The sequence below is a fragment of the Penicillium riverlandense genome, assembly GCF_028828495.1.
Source record: "Penicillium riverlandense strain IBT 135883 chromosome Unknown utg000008l_segment0_segment0, whole genome shotgun sequence".
NCBI lineage: Eukaryota > Fungi > Ascomycota > Eurotiomycetes > Eurotiales > Aspergillaceae > Penicillium > Penicillium riverlandense.
Window position 1 is genome coordinate 2,336,381 of NW_026643199.1, and position 19,902 is coordinate 2,356,282.

Below are 19,902 nucleotides of genomic sequence, written 5' to 3' on the forward strand. Positions count from 1 at the left end.
GGTTGTCTTTTACCGCTCCTATGAATCATGATCTGTATGCTCTCTCAACCTTTTGACTCGTCGCCACTTTGAAATTTGCACCCTGTCTCCGGTCACCAGCCCAGTGTGACTGGCCCCATTCTAGAGACTGTGCCCTTTTTCTTTACCGCGACGGCCATGGCCATATGAGACCAAATAGCTTCCTGCTCTGCTTTTTTAAACAGCCAATTGAGCTGCCTGCCGGGGCTCCATACCCTAGCAGTGTCGATGTATGTCTGCGACGCTGGCGGACCCGTATCGAGGCTTTGCAATTACCTACTCTCACCATGCCCTCGACAAAGTTAACCACGAAGACATGATTGTCTACGACCCTTCTCAACCACGCGTTGATAGATCACCGGAAGGCTTCTCTCCTGAAGGCCCGCACCAGTCATCCTTTACACCATACCTGCCGGCCAGGCCAGCTACGCTGCCTCATACCAACGATGAACCACAGCATGTCCTCATGGGACCGCAACAGATGCACACGCGCCAAATCTCAGCGCACTATCACCACTCGTCAACTTTCGAGCTCTCTCCTCTGAGAGACACGCAGGAACGATCTCGGTCAGCCAACGCAGACAACAGCACTCACCACATGGATCGCCGCGTCGGACATCAACTATCATTGCAGCAGACACTGTTGAATAGCGGATCTTCTCCTCCGATCGGTTCTTCAGAGATGCTATACCCCATCTCCAGCGACCATTCACCTACCTATCCACCTGACTATTCTCTCTCGCTCCCGCAACCTCACCACCACCACCATCGCCTCCCACTGCAAGCGTCCATCCGCTATGGCCTCGACCCGAGACTGGGATCGGCTTCGCCGTCCCTGCCGGGCACTGCACCCAACGTCGTAGGGCAGCCGGGAATGCCAGTCCCAGCACCACGACCGCGCGGGCCGAAGCTGAAGTTCACAAGCGAGGAAGACACGCTCCTCGTGGAGCTCAAGGAGATCAAGAACTTGACCTGGAAACAGATCGCGGATTTCTTTCCTGGTCGCACGAGCGGCACGCTACAGGTTCGGTACTGTACCAAGCTGAAGACGAAAGATGTCATCTGGACAGAGGAGATGGTGCGTTTTCTTCACTCGAGCTTATTTCGGGCTACTATGCTAACTTGGAACAGGTGCACCGGCTTCAGCGTGCTGTCGACGAGTATCAGAACGACCAGTGGCGCATCATTGCTGGCAAAGTCGGGAACGGGTATACCCCTGCGGCGTGTCGCGAGAAGGCTTCGCAATTTCGTTGAACTGCCCGTTTGTATATATTTAGGCCCTTGAATACAATATTGTTTCGTACACTCCATAAACCTAAGCCCTAATTATTATCCCAAAGCAGCTCTTTCTGCACTCCTGGCATACGCAGGCTACCGCATAAGCTCCCACACTCCCATTGGCCACTGCTGCACAACCAATCACAGGCCGAACGGGCGGAAGCGGCATCCATCGTCAATCCTCGTCGTCAACCGCAACCTCTCCTTCCACTCACACCACCACCCCCGTCGTTGTCCCTTCTCCCCTCCACAACAAAGGACAATGTTCCTCCAACGCACAGCCTCCTCCCTTGCGCGGCGCTCGCCCGCCCGCGCTTTCGCTATTGCCCGCCCGTTCTCCTCGTCCGTGGCTCGCCGTACGTGACAAAACCCCCAGTGTTCTTGAACCGCCTTCTGCACACCCATGACACCTCGACCACCACCACGCCCCTCGGCCCGACTCAATTGGCTCTGTGCAGATGGCGATAGCTGTGTAGCTGACATGTGGACTCTGGCTAATCCGAATTCGGGCACAGGTGACGACAAGAAGTGGGCTCCCAAGCAGGAGGGCAAGATTCTCCCCTTTGACGGTTAGTACAACACCCAACCCGACACACCACACCCAAACCGCAATTGTTCTTGCCTTCGGCCGGATGTCAGGGGAAATTGATTCAAAGCTTGAATGCAATTGCGCTGCATTGGACCTCGGTTCCGGTTTTCCATCATCCCCCGACCGACCGACCGAGAGGAAGACATGCCATGCACCCATTGAAAAATCCACTCCACCACCAAGCTCAGACACTAATTAACGCCCCTTCGCACAGAGATCAAGACCGAGGACGACCTGATCGCCCCCGGCGCCAAGCCCGGCACCGTCCCGACCGACTTCAGCCAGGCCACCGGTCTCGAGCGTCTGGAACTCATCGGAAAGATGCAGGGCATTGACATTTTCGACATGCGGCCCCTGGATGCCTCCCGGAAGGGTATGTCTTCCTTTCTCGTGTCATCGACGATGTCGTCGACAATGGCCGGTCGGCTGATGATTATAAACAGGAACCCTCGACAACCCCATCATCGTCACGGGCGCCGGTGATGAGCAGTACGCTGGTTGCACCGGCTACCCGGCCGACTCGCACGTGGTTAACTGGCTGACTGTAAGATTTCCCTTGCTATTGTTATTTTGTATCTTATACTAATTGACCTGACTAAATAGGTGTCCCGCGAGCGTCCCATCGAGCGCTGCAACGAGTGCGGCAACGTCGTCAAGCTGAACTACGTCGGCCCCGAGGAGGATCCCCACGCCCGTACGTTTCTCCTGCATAGCGGTGCTATCATCCAAAGTCTTTGAAAAACTAACATGTCACCTCTGAAATAGACGACCACGGCCACGGCCACCCAGCCCACGAGGAACCCAAGACTTTCGCCGACTACGTCAAGCCCGACTACTGGTACCGGTAAATCAGCTCGTCTCTCCACGAGTACCATACCATCATTGAAACGGGCTGTTCGGTTCTGTTCGGTTCTGTTCGGCTCTGTTTTGTTCTGTTTTGTTCTGTGCCAAAACAAAAACATGAGAGCCTGTGTCTGTCTCTCGCGTTTTTTGTCCTTATCTACCGTCTCTTTTGTAGAATAGTTCTCTATAGTGGATGAAAATGAGAGTTTGGGGGTGTGCTTTGGTTTTCTTTTCGGTCTGTCCTGTCACTGGGTAGAGAGTTGTAGAAAAGCTTCTTATGTTTGGTTTACATACAGGAAGGCTAGGTAGCAATATCTCTCCGGGTTGGATTATTATTATGCAGGCCAGGTAGGATATCTCTAGTTACCGTAAACCTATCTGATGTCAACATGTCATTGTTTGCTACATGTTCTCCAAGATCATGATCCCGATCAGGACACTGATCCCAAGGACCGGAGACAGTAGACTAGATGAGATGCATAAGAGAGACCGCGATCAGGAACCATCATCAACGACCCAGAAACCTCAGCTCCACCCACCGCATAGGCGGATAAACCAGCGCCGCCCAAGAAAAGCCCACATAATTGCCCATATCGGCACCAAAAGCACTAACCAGCTTCGCCAACGGCCCAACATACCACACCTGCGCCATACACAGCACAGCACCAACCCAGCCAACAACGAAAGCCAAAAACGCCGCGACGCCCACAGGCAGTTTCGAGGGATCGCGCCAAGCAGCCCAGTTATAGCCACTGCGCAGGCGGAAGATGAAGCGCTCCTCGAGGATGATGGCCACCCAGATGGCGACCCAGTAGCCCATCAGCGCCAGGAAGTTGGTGAAGATCTCCGACAGATACCCGCGGCCTGCGAGCGCACAGACAGTGTAGATGACCACGCCGACGGTGTTCCAGATCACGCGGGGAACCTTTTCGGCGTACCGGCCTAGGATCTGGAAGTCGACGCCGGAGGAGTAGGTGGGCGCGACGGTGTTGGCGATTAGGCCGAGTGCCACAATGACGGAGCAGAATTTGCCGAAGCCGTGCAAGGGCGCGAAGCCTTCGACTATTAGGGCGCCTTGCCCGCGGGCGTAGGCGGCGGCGTAGGAGGAATTGGTGGGTATTCCTGAGGCGAGGCCGATGCCGGCTAGGAAGGCCATTGTGAAGGAGAGGACGAGGCCCGTTAGGGTTAGGCTGAAGATTGTCGTGCGGGATGTGTGGGAGGGGTAGTAGACGAAGAAGTCGGCGGCGAGGGGCGCGTAGGTGATTGCTGCGCTGAGGCAGATCGAGAAGAAGGATAGTCGGTTGCCGGATACTGTGCGAGAGGCGCCCTGGGATGCCGTCGATAGGTCGAAGTTGACGGAGGATACGCCGAACAGAATGCAGAATACAATCAGTTGGGGGAGAAATGCAAATCTATGGATGCATGTCAGTCAAGGAATGGTTCCTTGGTAGGTATGGGAAGACTCACCGTTCGTAGTAGTGGAAGACCTGGATTCCGAAGGTGGCCACCACCCAACTGATAACTGCAATGATCACGATGCCGACGGCGACAGACATGCCATTCGGTGATACGGCAGACAAGATCTGGCCGCCGACCACGCAATCGATCAAACAGTACCCGATCATCTGGATAAGGTTGAGCAGAACAATGATCTTGCTGGGCCACCAGCCCATCGAGTACCGGCCAAACGCCTATCACTCAGGAGTCAGTCGTGAAGCCCAATCCGACAGAAACAAGTCGTGCCCACCATAGTTCGGATCCCCGATATGGGTCCCCAAGTAGCCATCCACGAAGCAACAATCGCACCAACAAAGGCACCGAATACACCGCACAGAGCCGAGTCCCGGAAACTGAGCCCATACACCGCGGGACCCAACATGCCCAGCGTGATATTGTTGGCGGCGAGGTTGATCGAGACCCAGAGCAGGAATGCCTGCAGGTAAGACACCCATGAAAGCCGCTTCATGCGCTCATCTTCGCCGACTCGCTCGATGCCGCGGGCTTCGAGGTTATACTCGACGAGCTGCTGCTCGAACCTCCACAAGAGCGAGCCCAGCCGGGAGCCGACTGCATGGCGGCGGGTTTGTGGCTGTGTGTCTGGGACTTCAGTGACACTGTTCCTCTCACGTTTATCATCATTCTTCTCTGCAAAATCCGGGACCGGAGGGATTGGAGCTTGAGGTTCGTCTTTGCTGGAGCGCACCGCTAGGGTGTCGATTTCATTTTCCGACATGCTGCGACCAAGGCAGTCAGTATTTCTATTCGGGACCAAAAAAGAGGAGGAGAAGAAAAGCGCATGAGTTCCTTTCGCTGGAATTATCCAGATCAAGTTCAACCGTATGATCTCAGAACGACAGCTGTTTGCCACCGTCGCGCACGCGCACGCATTGCCGGCGCAATTCAGCTGTCGGACACCGGTCTTCATGCAGATATTATGATACCTTGATCAATAGACAATGCCAGACTACTCGTCTTCATGATAGCCGTCTCTTGTTGGAGGTGGAGGTGGGGTTGCAGTACTGGGGCATCAAGTCGCGGGGAGTGCGTTCCGCAGGTTATGGGTCACACGATCTCGGAGAAGGCCTGTAGAGTAGACGGAGGATTGAATGTTAGTGGACTGAATCTTCTGTTTAGGCCACCAAGAAAGGAATTCACCTAGAAAGCAATGATCCAGACCGAGGAGAAGTGGTGGTGGTTATGACTCCTCGGAAGGAAAAAAAAGATTGTCCGCGGGGAGAAAAACCCGCGGGCCCCGGCTATCGGGACCCCATCTACAACAGAGAAGTGTAATATTGATCAAATGAAATTGAAAGTTAAAAAAGGAATCAGTGGGTTTCCAGTCCAAATCACAGGCAAAAACGCCTCACTCTCAGAACGCACGCCCTGTACAAAAGGGCAAAAGAAAAAAAAAAAAAAGACGAAGAATAAAAAGAGAACCAGATCACCAACTCCAGCAGCAGCAGCCTGGGACCATCCATCAAATGGCCGTTGCATGAAACGTGCATCGCTATGGGATTGCAGAATCCGCAGGAATGCCAAAATCATAAAAGATGCATGGATATCATCACTTCATCAGGAAAGTGGTCATCGAGTCCTCAGAGGTTCTTGAAATGCTCCTTGGCATATTGTTCGCAGGCCTGGGGTTCGGGTTAGGCGTGACTGGCAAGGAGGGACTGTCATTCATGCTCACCTTCGCTGGCTTGCCAACTTTCTGACCAATAACCTTCCACTTGTTGGCCTCGTATTCCTTGATGGCTTCGCGGAGCTTTATGGACTGCGTACCCGGGTCAGCGGCGTCTGGAAGAAAGTAAGGGCCGCGTACCTCGTCTTCCGCAAACTCTGCGTAATGCATGTCCTTGTACCAGTGTTTCTTCACGCTCCCTTCCGTTCGAGTGGGAAAGGTCTGCGACGCGCCGAGGCATGGTCAGCGATCAGTTGTGGGGGGAGGGAATCAACGCGCGCACCTTGGCAATCTCATTCCAGCTCCGGCCCGCGTCGCGCATCGTCTTTAGCCTCTGTTCTTCCTCTGCAGTCCATGGAGTGTTGGTTCGTCCCTTCTTCTTGGGCGTGGACTCCGCCGCAACAGGCATGGCGTTGGGGTCACCTTCCATCGCGCCGCCCGCGGGAGTCATGGGAGTGGCCATCATCGTGGAAGGACCGCTGCCAGGGGAGGATTGCCGTTTGCGCGACTGAGATTGATTTGTCTGAGGAGGGAGAGGAGCGTTCGGGATGGGGATGCCTTCAAAGGTGGTCATGCGCTGGAAGGGATGGATCTGTTGTTGTTGTTGTTGGGCGAGGAGATGTGGAGGTGCGCTGGTGGCGGCGGAGGTCTTGATGCGCTTGGAATTTGGAGGCGATCTGAATCGGTGGGCAGGGGTCAGTGAGAGCGCAGTGACAAAAACAAGACGCGACAAGGTGATAGTCATGACAGAACGCGCGACAGGGACTCAAAGCACGCGAGAATTCCGGCCCGATCATCCCCTCTCTCCCCTCCCGCGGCCCAGACAGAGATCACAGACAAGGCAACTTACGACATGGTGAAAGACACACGCTTCAATCACTTGTCGATTCATCTGTACATATAACCAGGCCGCGTCGGGGGTTAGCAGGTCTGCTACTGGCGCACCTCTGGTCAACTCTAGGAAAGCGGGCTTCGTTACACTAGGGACGGCGATGACACGAGCGCATCCCACCAAGCAGAGAAAACAAAGACGGCGCAGCGCGATGGATGGGGGAGAGGGGGAAAAGGGGAGGGGGTGGTTCGAATCCGAGGCAACACAGGCCAGTCCAGCCACCCCGACCGGAGCAAGCTTGTGTGGGGATGACGGCAGATGTGATGAGATGAGATGAGCAGGAGAGATGGAGATGGAGCTCACAGGTCAAAATCGCATGGTCGCAGATTTGAATCAGGGACCTCGAATTCCTCCGAATACGGGGAGAACATGAGGCTGAATGAGGATGGGGAAGGTGGAGATGAAGATGGGTGGAAAGAGAAAGAGAGAAAGAGTGGAAGAGGTGAGAGAGCGGGAGAAGTGGGGAGACAACTAATAAGCACGTATAGTACTTAGCGACAACAAATGACTACGTGAACTTCACCTGTTGACTTCCTCGTACCGATTATTATTTATGGCCCTGCTCTCTCCCGCGCATTCCCATTCCTCACTACCTATTACATCCCCCACTCCCACGCAACCCTGTCACAGCCCAGTCCGGCTGCCTCCATGAGACATTTGAGCCACAGACTCGCCAGTGGCCCGTTCCAGAATCCGGTAGCCCGGGGATCTCACTTGGTGCAAGGATGCGCGGCCTGTTATTGGTGGAGGCCCGATTATCTGCAGACAAGGTGACCGCGTGAGCAGGGTGCAATTGGATCGTTGATAAGATGTGAGGAACGGAACTGGCAGCCAACGGGGCTGCATACTATGAATGTAAATGAGTATCTGCAACCCTATTATTATCATTACTATCATTTAAAGAATGGACCGCTGGCATTCGATGGCCGCTCCGGCAGTGCAAAGGGTAGATCGTAAAGAAGAGGGGGTGTTCAATGTTTAATTCTGGGGCCAGGTGAAGAAAATCGCGTTCCTCACTCAGACTTCAGAGGGAGCCATTAACGACAGAGCAGGACCGCTCAGGAGCAGCTCAACCGTGATCCTAGAGCCAATGGAAATACGAAGCGGGATTGTAATAGTCAACAATATTATGCGGTCAAAATTGGCCTGCGGCGTGGATCTGTTGAGCGAAACATGAAGAAAGAATAAGAAAGCACATGTCCATTTAGAATACAGCTGAATATAGTACACAACACAGGAACCGTATAAACCCAGCGCCAGCAATGACAGAATGCAAAATAAACCAAACCTAACAAGCAAAATAACACTCACACCCATAGTCCGCCGTAAAAGCGCCACCACCACTGTACGTATGACAGATCGAGTCATTAACCTTCTTGCTATCAAAGGTCGTACCCCCGTATGTAGCAATGCAATCGCTAGCCATGGGATCCTCAGTGCGGATATACCAACTAGTAGACGAGCCAGTAGAGGTGTTGTATGTGCCGTTGGAATGATACCAATCCCCGTCCTGGTAAACGGACCAATATCTATCATTGCCGTTTTCGTCGCCGAAGAAGCCCTGCATGGAGTTGATGGGTGTGCTGGCTCCCGCGCCGGACATGGGGTCACCGCCGGGGATATCGGTGCTGTCGTATTCGAGGCCGACAGTGCATGTCGCGCTGCGCTTGATATGGGGCATGGCTGTTGTGGGTAGAATCAGGCCAAGGCTGATGATGGTGAGGTTGAGGAGAGTTTTGACATTCATATTTGTTTGGTTTTGTGGAGTTGTGAGGTTGCTGGGGGATTGAATCAATTGGATTATGCGTGTTCGGTTTTATAAATGCTTGACTGATGCGTTGAAAGTATTTGATTGATCCTCTGCTCCGAATCAGAATGAATAGGCAATTTATATCTTTTGGTGGACCGGCAAATTTGCTGTCTGGCGTTGATATACAAGGCCCCCATGGGGCTGATGGCAAGGTTTTACATCATATGCATCGTAGATCTCGTTTGTTCCGACGGGAATGGAGATGGAGATGGCCGTGGCGCCTCCACTACCTTCCATGCATGGCAAGATTATAGCGTTAGTTGAAGCGCGACGTGTTGCTGAGCACTATGGCAGCAGAGAATCTTGGTGTAGCACCCAGATGCAATGCTTGCGATTACGATATCTGCGGCCAAAAACATGGGGAACTCTGGAGAAATACAACCCTTGTGACATCATAAGATTTTAGAGCGTGTCGATCAGGGGAATTTGCAGATCAGATTCGCATGAGTGGCGAAGACAAGCATCAATTGACGTGTACACAGTATCTAGGATATGGGGCTGAGATAATCCGGTTCCCTTCTCTGGGTCATTTTGAATCATATGTGCATGGACAGGCCGATAACGAGCATGGTGAGATAGCTATGATTGATCGAGCTGAAAGAACGAACAGTTACTGAAACACATAACGGAGCCTGAAAAGGGTCGGAGATGGTCAAGGTAAGCCAAGTCGGTTTCTGTTAGGTTCTGTACAACCAAATGTGGACATTTGCACCTTGGTTAGGGCAATTCAGATTTTTAGTTTTTTCTTTATTAATTTTTGAGGGGTGCAAATTAGTCCACGAAGACAACAGAGGAGGTAAAAAAATAGCTCATGTGTAATCATATTGCATTGAAACTGTATCAATTTGTTATGGATGTATTTTTGTTTTGCTCGGTCTGACGAACTCGCTTAGCATAGCCACGCAAAGACACCATTTGAGGGTATGTCGAAGATCCTTAATTAGTACCCAGGGCACGATGGCAATTTTCTACGTTCTAAACCTGAACGATGTCCTCGGGATTCATCTTTAGTGTACTCTGTAAACCTACTAGCTGCTAGTTTCCTAACCGCGCGCCAGTAATGTTCAATCAGAGGTTGCGGAGATAACAAAGGCAGGGGAATTCGGCATTTTAAAAAGCCGGCGCTAGAGCCATAACAGCTGTATCCGCTTCATCCCCCACTTTGCGACGTTCATCGACAGCTTTTGTCAAATATCTCAAACGGATTTTCGACAACGGACCAGTCGACGAAAGCAAGGCATTCATCATAAAGATGACAGCGGATGATTCGGCTGCGCGAGCCCTCAGATGGAAAGCTAGGAACTACACGGAGGGTCTTCCAGACGATATCGGTCCTTTCCGAGAGCTTTTAGAGAATTACAGCAAGATCCCACCTGAAAAGGTGGATGAGCATCTCTATTATATTGTAAGCATACCCTATCCCTTTTCTTCGGCCCAAAGACCGCAAACTGACTCTCTTCGCAGCGCGACAAAGGCTGGGCTATTCATCGCTACCCGTGTATCGGGCGCTGGTCCTTCACCAATATAAAAGGGCTAGATCATCCCTCGTTTCAGGCCATCGTCAAGCGACTTAAGCAACCTGACTCACAGGACGCATTCCTCGATGTGGCCTGCTGCGTCGGACAGGTTGTGCGCAAATTAGCTTTCGATGGCGTCGATCCGGCCAGACTGTATGGGACAGATCTCTCCCCGGAATTTCTGGACCTCGGCTTTGAACTTTTCAATGATCGTGAGAGATTTGGACCTGATTCATTTGTTGCCGCCAACCTGCTTGACCCCAGTGATGAAGGGGCAAAGAAGTTGGATGGCAAGGTCACGCTGATTAGTGCGGGGAACTTTTTCCACCTATTTGACTGGGACCAACAAATGTTGGCTGCGACAAGAATGATCAAGTTTCTAAAACCAGGTGTTACAGATGCGGTTATCCTCGGAGGCCAGATTGGTAGCTTAAAGCCAGGCATCTTCACTGCGCTGACCGGAGGCACACGGTTTTTACATGACCCCGAGACATTCCAAGAGCTGTGGGATGAGGCTGGTAGGATGACAGGGACGAAGTGGAAGGTTTCATCGACCTGGATTAGCAAGGTCACGATTGATATTCCTGGCTTTCCTGATGAGAGCCGATACCTCGTTTACGTCGCGCGCCAGATTGACCCAGCGGTATCATCTTGATGTTATGAGAGTCTGGAGCGGAGACCAAGGCTTTTCGCATACTCCCTATATTGTGTAAATAAATAGCCGTATGTAGCGAGAGGCCTGTAAAGGCACCATCGGCTATGCTATGAACAACCACCCAGAAAACGAAATAAATTAGTTCAGAGTATTTGATGCTCTTTGTAAAAGTCGAAGGCCATATCTCTGGCGGCATTCGGAAGGAAGGGGCGAATATAGAGGCCCCTCTAAAGGGATGTTCTAGCTTCTCTGGTGAAATTTCACTGATCAAGACTCCGTCGCCCAAATATATCTCTTATTCGAAGACCCAACAACCAGATTAATTTTTAACTACGACATCTGACTTGACCAATATTGTTTATTCAAGACATTCATTTAATCACTGCTCTAATAACGATCAATCAGTTACACAGTAGTTTGGTGGTTGCACGGTACTCAAGTGCCTGACGTCAGCTCTCACGTGATGACACGCGGCCAAAGCTCATGTGGAGATCGGAAGGGCCGATAACACAACCTCCTTCCATCCCTCCTTCACAGAGTCCAGATATTCCCAACTTGGATGGTCCAACCCTGACGGAGCAGCTCCTCCATCATGTCTACGTGGAACGTATTCCGAATCATAGGCGATTGCTCCCATCTGTCGTCAATATGCATCCTGATCTGGGCCATCCACCGCAACAGGAGTGCCGAGGGCATGTCTTGCACTCACTCCGCTCAGTTGACAGTTTACTAACCCGGGTGTACAGGCGTCTCCCTCCTCACGCAAATTCTCTACGCCCTCGTCTTCGTCACGCGCTACCTCGACCTGTTCGCGCCGGACTTGTGGGGTGATAGCTCATGGCATAGGATGTGGAACCTCAGCTTTAAGATCTTCTACTTGCTCACCTCGTTTTACATTGTGTATCTGATGATGAAGGTCTTCCCGCGCACGCGGGAGAGGGAGCGCGCGTGGAAATTCGGTCTTTGGTCGGTCGCTGGTGCTGTTGTACTCTCGCCTATCTCGATCTTGATCTTCGAGCACGGGTTTCCTAAACACTGGTTCCTTGAGGTCAGTTGAAACGCAAATAAAGGGTGTGAAAGATGGGCTGACCGAGATTGATAGCTCACCTGGGCCTTCTCCATTATCCTGGAGTCGGTGTGTGTCCTGCCGCAACTGATCTTGCTGCGCCAAACCACCGTCCCGACAGTGATCGATTCCTACTACCTGCTGACCCTGGGCTCGTACCGGGCATTCTACTTCCTGAACTGGCTGGTGCGCGGATTCGGGAGCGGGGGTTGGGATCCCATTGCATTTATCTTCGGCATCGTCCAGACGGCATTCTACCTTGATTTCGCCTGGGTGTACTATACACGCCAGCGGGTGAAGCTGCGCAACGGCGGGGTGGTTGACTCGGAGGATTTCCGAAAAAGCTGGCTGGTGAACCGAGTGGTGAACTTCCGGCGACCCCAGGCGGCGGCGGATGAGGAGCAGAACCTGCGGGAGGACGAGGAAGATCAGGGCCCGCAGAACACCAACCGGTGGGGTGCGAGAGGTATCTCGATCGCGGCGGATGACACACTGGAGCCCAATGTGGATGATGAAGATGAGGAAGGTGTCGCGCATCAGCAGCACCCGTCGGGCCGTGTAGCGACACCGTAGCTAGTTCGTTTCGCATGAATAATAGTCTCGCCCTCTGGCCCGCAATGATATATGTGTGCTATCTTTATCGATGATGCACGCCTCGGTGTTTCAGGTGGGCCGTAGCGGCCGATGATCCGCGTTCGTGTTTAGCCCCCAAGCGGGCGCCATGGGTCAGGTGATGATTTGTCATGGCCCGTGCTGTCGGCTTAACTAACTATTAATATTATTTGTAGATGAGTGGGTATCGAAGAATTAGTTGAATTAGGCAGTGATTGCGACGCGCAGAGAAACAGAATCGCCGACATCTAAATTTCCCGATTTGGGATGTATGCGCCCGGACACGTGGCTCGGCTGCCCTGTCCAGGAAAAACGGACGAGCTAATGCCCCCCAAGTTAGTGCCCGCCATTTCTTTCAAGAACAGTAATAGATCGGAATCCACAACGTCCCCAGCGCTTAACCACCGGTCCATATTCTCCGGCCACCAAACGCGCGCGGGTATGTACATGTAGCTGTAGGCACTCAGCCTCAAGCATGCGATGGTGCTTTGGTATCCAGTCAAGAGCCGCCCGGGATGGAAAAGGGGCAGCCACAAAAAACAAGAAGGAGACTGAGGGCAGTCTGCAGGCGTGGCAGGATTACGATCCCTCCCACCCACCGACCTTCACTTCTCGAATTCCAAAAAGGGTCCGTTGAGCTATTTTTCGCGTACTCGCTCCCGCCCTCTAGGGCCAAATCGTGGGCGTTTGCCATCGAAGATCACACCATAATCGTTAGCGCATCCATTGATCCCAGAAAGGCGACCTATTGGGTCAAGATAGCCTCCGGGGCACAATGATCATGACGCTGCATAGCATTGGCTGGTGGCAACTGTTTCCTTACAAATCATATTTATTTCCTGCCCTGACAGTGGGAATCTTCCGGAAAGCCAGTGGGGGTCCACCCTCCCTTGAGTACTAGCCCCTAGCTCGAGCCTAGAATGGGTCTCCGGATGATCGCGTTCAGCTGGGGGTATCATAATAATAATACATGACGGCAGACCTGCCATCTGCGAACTGTTTACTTACCGACACGAAAATGAAGTAATAAAAAAAAAAAAACCACAACGAAAAACGCTAAACCCAATGGCGATAATAATCTGGGCCGGTCTTTGCTGCGCTCCGTGTCCATGGTGTCTGTTCTCGCTGAGTCGTGACCCGATCCTCCGGAACACTAACGCCCACACTTGCCCTTGTGGACCTGATTACACTGGCGGAACTGTGATTCTCGCTTTCCCCCGTCGCCAGGTCGGGATGCAGAGTCCGACCCCCTTCCCGGGGGGTTACAGATGGGGGCTGGACCTACTGATCCCCCAGCTTCCGGATATAAGCTGGGCGCTTAAATATAGGCCCTCGTCGAAGGCTGCAACTTTTCGATTCCTGTAGCGCTTCAATGCGGCACGGACCTAAAACTCGGCGGTTCTGCTTCTTCATCCTGCTCTGTGAGCCTGTGGATGTCCTCTCTCTTGCTTGTCTCTACCTTGCCCTGCCTCACAAGGCACTCCCACCCACATCACCCCTCCCTCGGCGCAGTGCTGGCTGTGATATTGCTCCGCCATTTCGCCCATCTATATGAGCCGGACTTCCGACTGCTGTGATTACCCTCTCATTCTCTTCTCACCCCTCTCTTGACTATATTTCGGACAAGGAACTGTCAAAGGAAGAGAAAAGGATAGAGAGACATCTATCAAACTATATATACTTGTTTTTGCAACCGCCGCACTCCCTACAACCGTGTTTCACCTTCTGCCACATTCGGCGTCACTTCCAATCAGGCGCGTCTGTGGGCCACAGTCCTCGGTACAGCGCGTTTTATGTTTCTTGCAGCGCCTTCGGAAATCACGGCTGCCATGTCGTACCGTCACAGCGTCCCCGGCCCCGGCTCGGGAGAGGAGATGCCTGAATTCTACGGGGGCATGCCGGCCGAATGGGCGGGAGTGGAGTCTGTAAGCTATTCCTTGTTCAATCGATAGTTTGATCAAGAAACTAATCATGTCCTGGTCAGTCTCCATTCGTGGGTGTTCCCCCCAACCACCATCACCAGCAGCAGCAGCCCTACTGCACAGGACCCGTGGTTCCAAGCTCGGTCTTGACACCGATCAGCCTGCCAGACAACTCATACCGTCCCAGTCCAGTGCTCAGCCATCACTCACAGCAACAAGAGTACACCTCGACGGAGTATCAATACGGAATCAACGAACACATCCCACCACCACAAGGTCTGGGTATCTCGGGGCCTTTCCCCAGTGACTTCCCTCGGACCTCAGCCCCCCACAGCAGCTACGTTTACAGCACGCCAGAAGACCTGAAGTACAATGTGGTCGATACGCCGTCCATGTCACCACAACCACCGCCCTCCAAGCGGGTGAAACGCACGCCCTCCCACACACCTTCCCGCGAAACACCCATCCAGATCCTTCCACACCCAGAAGGCCTCCAGCGCATGGAGCACGAGCGACACAACCCACCACCTGAGCCCCAGGCGCCGCCGCCTCGTCCCCGAGCTCCTGGCCGGGGGCGCCGTGACCCGCAGGCTGAGGACGAGGATGCGTTTGTCGAGGCCCTGCGCGAACAGAACCTCGCCTGGAAGGTCATCCGTGAAATGTTCCAGCAGCGCTTTCACAAGGATGCCACCGAGGCGCGTCTTCAGATGCGTCTGCTGCGCCGGCGCAAGGAGCGTCTGGCGCGCTGGGACGACAGTGATGTGAGTATGTACTTGGTACGCGGTTGTCGGGATACAATTGCTAATGTTTGTTGTTTCCAGATAAAACTTCTCATTTGCGCCCATGAGCTGTGGGAGAGTAAAAAGTATCAATTCGTTGCTGATCAGGTATGTGTTTTGCTCTCTACAAACACAAAGTCCCTTCCTATACTAAGACAAAGCCCCTCCAGATGAAAGAGCTTGGCGCAAATAGAGCATACACGCCCGAGCAATGCAAAGCCCAACTCCGGCTCCTCGAAGCCAAACAGTACCTCCGCGATCTCGGCAGCGCCTCCCCTCGGCCATGTCAGACCCGGCCGTTTCTCCCACGCGATCTCGCAAACGGACCGCCGGCATGGCAGAGATCGGCGAGGACGAGCATGGGCTAGCATACCAACTCCGCTAGCATGCCATCAATTACACACAACGGTTGACCTTCCCCTTTTTGGAAACAACGCTATTGTTTTGTTCTCTTGTTTGGTACGGTTTAAAATGAGGGATTACCGCACTTCTTCTACGCGCGGGGGCTGTTTTCACTGTTTTGTGCGGGTTTCCGCCTCTTTCCCCTGGCCCCCTTTACTCTCTCCTCTTTTCTCTTCTTTTTTTTACTCTCCACCCAGAGTGCTGGGAATTTTTGATACCCTCGCTTCTATTTTTACGAATTTCATGATGAGGAAATGATTACCCGGGACTCTCCCTTTCAAGCGTTTGTGTTATTTTTGCTTTCCGTTCGTGGGGTCGATTTGGAACTTGGAATTTGGGGGTTTTTGGAATTTTCGCATTGGACTGCATTATTATTTGCATTTGCATAGCCCGGCTGTCGTTCGTTACCTTCATGGTATTTACGGAGTACCATGGTTCTCCATTGACAATTATTTATCGTCATTTGACTGATTGTAGGGAGAGGAGGAGCAGGTAGCAAGTGTCATGACTCGAATGATAATCATGATTTGCACTCTCCCGATGTAAATATGCCGATCTCGCGTTTAAAAATAGTAAATAATCCAACAGCTCCTTCCAGCGGCCGCCCGGGGGAATGGTTTGTGCTGGTCGATCGCTATAACAGGCACGGACACGGAAGCAACTGGAAGACCCAATCTCGTCCGTCGGGGCTGGGCGGAGAAATGATGGCGAGTCAATCCGAGGGGGGTGGGTGATTGGTCCAAGGGGCCTGGTGTGTATGTACTAGGTATACTTTGCGCTATGTACCTGGTTTTTAGCCTCTTTCGCGCTGGTGCCTCCGGTTCCAACCCGCCCTTTCTAAAGATAGTAGCTAGATGGGGAAAGCACCGGCAAAGAGGGGCGGGACCATGGTGATATGCACGCTAAAGCAGATCTAGTCCCTTTGAGGCTAAGTACATTGCCAAGACAACAAAACCTGAAACAAGCCGTTGGTCTCTCTTTTTGTCTATTTTTCCCGATCTGATTTCATTGTGTTGTATACGTGCCTGGTTTATGAAAATGGTGATTTGCAATGGTTGCTATTATTATGACGAGTGTTTCAAGACTGCAAGGTGGCTGCAAGGGCCATATCCAATTATGCTCGTCAACAGCACCTCTGTAACTTCTGGCCCCGACGGCAAATTACAACAATTAAACCGAGGCTTTGGAAACGTTGATGCCTTTCATCGTCGAAAGTAGTAGTACAGTGTCTAGACCGTACTCTGGGTATGATCTCCCCAATCCCAGACGCACGCCGGGGATTATGATCATCCAACGAGCGGGAGGAATAGGAAAGAAGAAGAGGAGGATGCAGATACGCGTACGTATAGACAGGAGACGAAGATCTATCATCGCCCCTCTTTGCTATCCAAACTAATGCACAACTCGCCGGGGAGATAAGGAGGATTGTTCATTGTTTCGGCATCCTGATTCTTGCTGCCTTGTTCTCGCTGCCTGCACGCTCCGACTGGGGTAATGCGTCGATCGCCAGATAGGGTTCAGCCGCAACCAGCACAGCCCAGTTTCCGATCCTTGACTTGAGGCTCTACGGGCCGCTGTGGGGTGAGCGATATATATTGTGAAAGACGGACCAAGAGGTATATTTTTATATTGTCTGTACACGATGAGATGGAATAATTGCCATGAGCTGAACTAATTGCTGGGATTCAATGCTCCGGATCCTGGGCAGGGCTAGGCCTAAGCAGGAGAAAGTAGGTGCGTAGTTACTTGAGCAATGGAGGGATTCAACACAGGTCTGAAGATTTATTCATCAAGCATACTATTATTCTGCATCATTTTGGATCTTTTTTGCTCTACATCAAACCATAATCCATTATTAACCTAGTAATCCAAATGCGGAAATCATTCACGACCAGAACCCAGATCGCGCTAACCGTATCTGCCCTAGCGCAATCGGACCTCGACGTCAACCAACGAATCGCACATCCTAGGGATACAACCAATCTACACCTCCCCTACAATTCATTCGCAAAGGACACCAGGCCCGCCGACAGTCCAATGGCGAATCCACAAGTCTGCCCCTCCACAACAACCACCATCCAGCGCCTCCCACCCGAGCTGGGCGCCAGCCTACTCGACACCTGGTGGCACGCACGCGACGACGCGAGCTACGCGCAGCTCCTCCAGTGCCTGAACGCCTACCTCGACGAGCGCGCGCCGAGTCCCAACAACGTCGTGCAAATACATCCACCCGCGGAATCCACTAAGAACGCGCTGCTGCAGATCCTGCTCCTTCTCCGAGAACATCCGGGCTATACGAGTTTCATTGCGAAGTTGGGCGAATATTTGGATCATGTCGAGGCGCTGTGTGGGGAGAATGGTGTTAATGGACATGGAAATGGAGTGGATCAGGTTATGATGGCTGAAGATGGTTCTTGTCCCGTGGTCCAGAATGGGTATAATGGGGCTGGGGCGCCGCAGCTGGCTCAAAATGGAGTTGGTGCTGATGCGACGACTGCTGCTGGTGTGAAGCGGGCGATTGTTGACGTTGATGGCGCGCCCCATGCCGCGGAGTATGCGGGTCAGACGAAGAAAGAACGTCTTTCTTGACGAGGATTGGTCGATTGCCTCTGAAGCAAAAGCTTGGATCATAGAGTAATGCCTTGTAATGTCATATCATGAATGAGATGTCTTAAAAATTTGCCTGCATGGTATATCGTCTAAAGCGTAATGTTATCAGGTCATTCGTAGCAGTTCAATCAATCACTCATCCGCATCCGAGTCGAGATCCTCCTCAATAACCGGGAACGTCAATAGCGCAGCAACCCCCCCGAGGCCCTCAAGCCGTTTCCCGCTCTCATGATCCGAGCTAAGAACACGCACCTCGCCCCCTTCAACATCACGCACGCGATCAACAAGCGTAACCCATCGTTTCCTTTCCCCCACATTCTGTGACCGAAACAGACGGTTCGAGATAATGAGCACGCCGCCACCACGACCAACAGCGCCCTGATCGACGGCCGACTCGACCTCGCGCGGTCCGTAGGTCGCTTTATTAGTTTCTTTGCGTAATTGCTCCAGGAAGTCGTCCATTAGTTTGGTTTCGCGTGCGTATTTCGTGTCGGCTAGGATGCTCTTCACGGCGGGTGATTGCAGTACTTCTGAGAGTGAGTTTGTATACCCCGATGCGGAGTGCACGACCACCACGCTGGGGAGCAGTCTTTTCAGTGCTGGTGTTGTCGTCGATGCCTCGGCCTGGATGTATTTCTGGAACCCGGCCGCCACGAAACCCGGCGACGCGAGCAAGATCGGCCGCACGGGCTCGTTGGCGCTGCCGGATGTGAGACTGGTGTTGAATTCCATCTGCCGGAGAAGTGTCTCCAGCGTGACTTTGAAGAACTTGTTCATCCCCTGGTTTCCTCCATGTTAGCCATATCTCTCCCTCTCCTAGCGTCTTGAGCCAACTTCTCATCTCACCTTATCATGATCCCCACCACCATGCCGTTTCCTCGGCACAGACATCTCAACCTTCTGCTTGAGAATCGTCTGGAACTGTCCAATAAAGCAAATATGCGCGAGCCCCTCCTGCATAACAACCGCAACAGCCTCCGCGCGCCGCTTCCCGCCCTCATCGACAGCATCTTTCAGTGCCTCAACCGCAATACTATCCCACCCGACCCCCTCATCAGTCCCGGCGTGTTTCTCGAGCGTGAAGTTGCGGTTCAGCTCTAGGTCCAGCGTGTGGAATTGTCCGATCTTCGTGTGTGGTGTCTCGTTGATGATCTGGCCCGATACGTGTAGCTGGGAGCTTTGCGGGTCGAAGTCGAGGCTCTTCACTCGGATCTCGAGGTTTAGGTGGACGCGTGCTGAGGAGGTGGAGCCGGTGTCTTGGACGGTTGTTACGCGCCGGATGGCGCTTGCGCGGAGGACGTCGCTGGGTCGGATTAGGTTGTAGGCGTGCCACTGGTCTTGTTAGTGGCCGTGTTGGGGTGGATGTGGGGGGTTGAGAGAGTATACCATGTCTTCGGGCTCTTCCGGGCATAGTGTTACTGTGCCCGAGCCATCGTGCTCGATCCTATTCTTGATCAGGCGCATTGTGCTGAGCTTCGATACTATTACTTGCAGGAGCTTGGAAGTGCACAACCCCACCATGTCCGGGTTGACCGCTCGGGCCCACCGGCCATCCGGCAAAAATATATAGTTGCTGATTTCAGAGGACTGGGATTGTAGAACTTGACGTAAAAAGATATTGAGACTGTATTAGTAGGTATTATTAGCCTATCGTGTAACATATACAGACACAAGGTGCCCTCATACTGATGGCACCGAGCCAACACATCTATAAAATCAAGGACCCCA

General features: G+C 52.7%; 9 protein-coding genes across 9 annotated transcripts; 5 read left to right on the forward strand and 4 right to left on the reverse strand.

The window, feature by feature from the left end:
* Nucleotides 1-250: 250 nt before the first annotated feature.
* Nucleotides 251-2,733, forward strand: N7474_009948 (uncharacterized protein; the record flags this gene model as incomplete). Its single annotated transcript, XM_057201358.1, has 8 exons — nucleotides 251-1,096; nucleotides 1,150-1,226; nucleotides 1,444-1,652; nucleotides 1,755-1,865; nucleotides 2,100-2,258; nucleotides 2,329-2,429; nucleotides 2,489-2,579; nucleotides 2,651-2,733. The coding sequence occupies 8 exons, from the start codon at nucleotides 251-253 to the stop codon at nucleotides 2,731-2,733; spliced, it is 1,677 nt and encodes a 558-aa protein (XP_057049345.1).
* A 503-nt stretch (nucleotides 2,734-3,236) lies between these two features.
* Nucleotides 3,237-4,961, reverse strand: N7474_009949 (purine-cytosine permease family protein; the record flags this gene model as incomplete). Its single annotated transcript, XM_057201359.1, has 3 exons — nucleotides 3,237-4,140; nucleotides 4,196-4,419; nucleotides 4,476-4,961. 3 exons carry the CDS (start codon nucleotides 4,959-4,961, stop codon nucleotides 3,237-3,239), a joined length of 1,614 nt encoding a protein of 537 aa, XP_057049346.1.
* Nucleotides 4,962-5,823: 862 nt separating this feature from the next.
* Nucleotides 5,824-6,654, reverse strand: N7474_009950 (SANT/Myb-like DNA-binding domain-containing protein; the record flags this gene model as incomplete). The annotated part of the gene is made up of 3 exons (XM_057201360.1): nucleotides 5,824-5,865; nucleotides 5,919-6,131; nucleotides 6,193-6,654. The coding sequence occupies 3 exons, from the start codon at nucleotides 6,652-6,654 to the stop codon at nucleotides 5,824-5,826; spliced, it is 717 nt and encodes a 238-aa protein (XP_057049347.1).
* Nucleotides 6,655-7,425: 771 nt separating this feature from the next.
* On the reverse strand, nucleotides 7,426-8,482 carry N7474_009951 (uncharacterized protein; the record flags this gene model as incomplete). The annotated part of the gene is made up of 2 exons (XM_057201361.1): nucleotides 7,426-7,535; nucleotides 8,113-8,482. The coding sequence occupies 2 exons, from the start codon at nucleotides 8,480-8,482 to the stop codon at nucleotides 7,426-7,428; spliced, it is 480 nt and encodes a 159-aa protein (XP_057049348.1).
* A 1,381-nt stretch (nucleotides 8,483-9,863) lies between these two features.
* Nucleotides 9,864-10,783, forward strand: N7474_009952 (class I SAM-dependent methyltransferase; the record flags this gene model as incomplete). The annotated part of the gene is made up of 2 exons (XM_057201362.1): nucleotides 9,864-10,016; nucleotides 10,076-10,783. 2 exons carry the CDS (start codon nucleotides 9,864-9,866, stop codon nucleotides 10,781-10,783), a joined length of 861 nt encoding a protein of 286 aa, XP_057049349.1.
* A 592-nt stretch (nucleotides 10,784-11,375) lies between these two features.
* On the forward strand, nucleotides 11,376-12,422 carry N7474_009953 (ER lumen protein-retaining receptor; the record flags this gene model as incomplete). The annotated part of the gene is made up of 3 exons (XM_057201363.1): nucleotides 11,376-11,475; nucleotides 11,530-11,831; nucleotides 11,886-12,422. 3 exons carry the CDS (start codon nucleotides 11,376-11,378, stop codon nucleotides 12,420-12,422), a joined length of 939 nt encoding a protein of 312 aa, XP_057049350.1.
* Nucleotides 12,423-14,290: 1,868 nt separating this feature from the next.
* N7474_009954 (uncharacterized protein) lies at nucleotides 14,291-15,530 on the forward strand (the record flags this gene model as incomplete). Its single annotated transcript, XM_057201364.1, has 4 exons — nucleotides 14,291-14,386; nucleotides 14,446-15,144; nucleotides 15,205-15,270; nucleotides 15,333-15,530. The coding sequence occupies 4 exons, from the start codon at nucleotides 14,291-14,293 to the stop codon at nucleotides 15,528-15,530; spliced, it is 1,059 nt and encodes a 352-aa protein (XP_057049351.1).
* A 1,906-nt stretch (nucleotides 15,531-17,436) lies between these two features.
* On the forward strand, nucleotides 17,437-18,153 carry N7474_009955 (uncharacterized protein; the record flags this gene model as incomplete). Its single annotated transcript, XM_057201365.1, has 1 exon — nucleotides 17,437-18,153. The coding sequence occupies one exon, from the start codon at nucleotides 17,437-17,439 to the stop codon at nucleotides 18,151-18,153; it is 717 nt and encodes a 238-aa protein (XP_057049352.1).
* A 153-nt stretch (nucleotides 18,154-18,306) lies between these two features.
* On the reverse strand, nucleotides 18,307-19,638 carry N7474_009956 (putative translation factor pelota; the record flags this gene model as incomplete). The annotated part of the gene is made up of 3 exons (XM_057201366.1): nucleotides 18,307-18,954; nucleotides 19,021-19,506; nucleotides 19,561-19,638. The coding sequence occupies 3 exons, from the start codon at nucleotides 19,636-19,638 to the stop codon at nucleotides 18,307-18,309; spliced, it is 1,212 nt and encodes a 403-aa protein (XP_057049353.1).
* Between the last annotated feature and the right edge of the window lie 264 nt (nucleotides 19,639-19,902).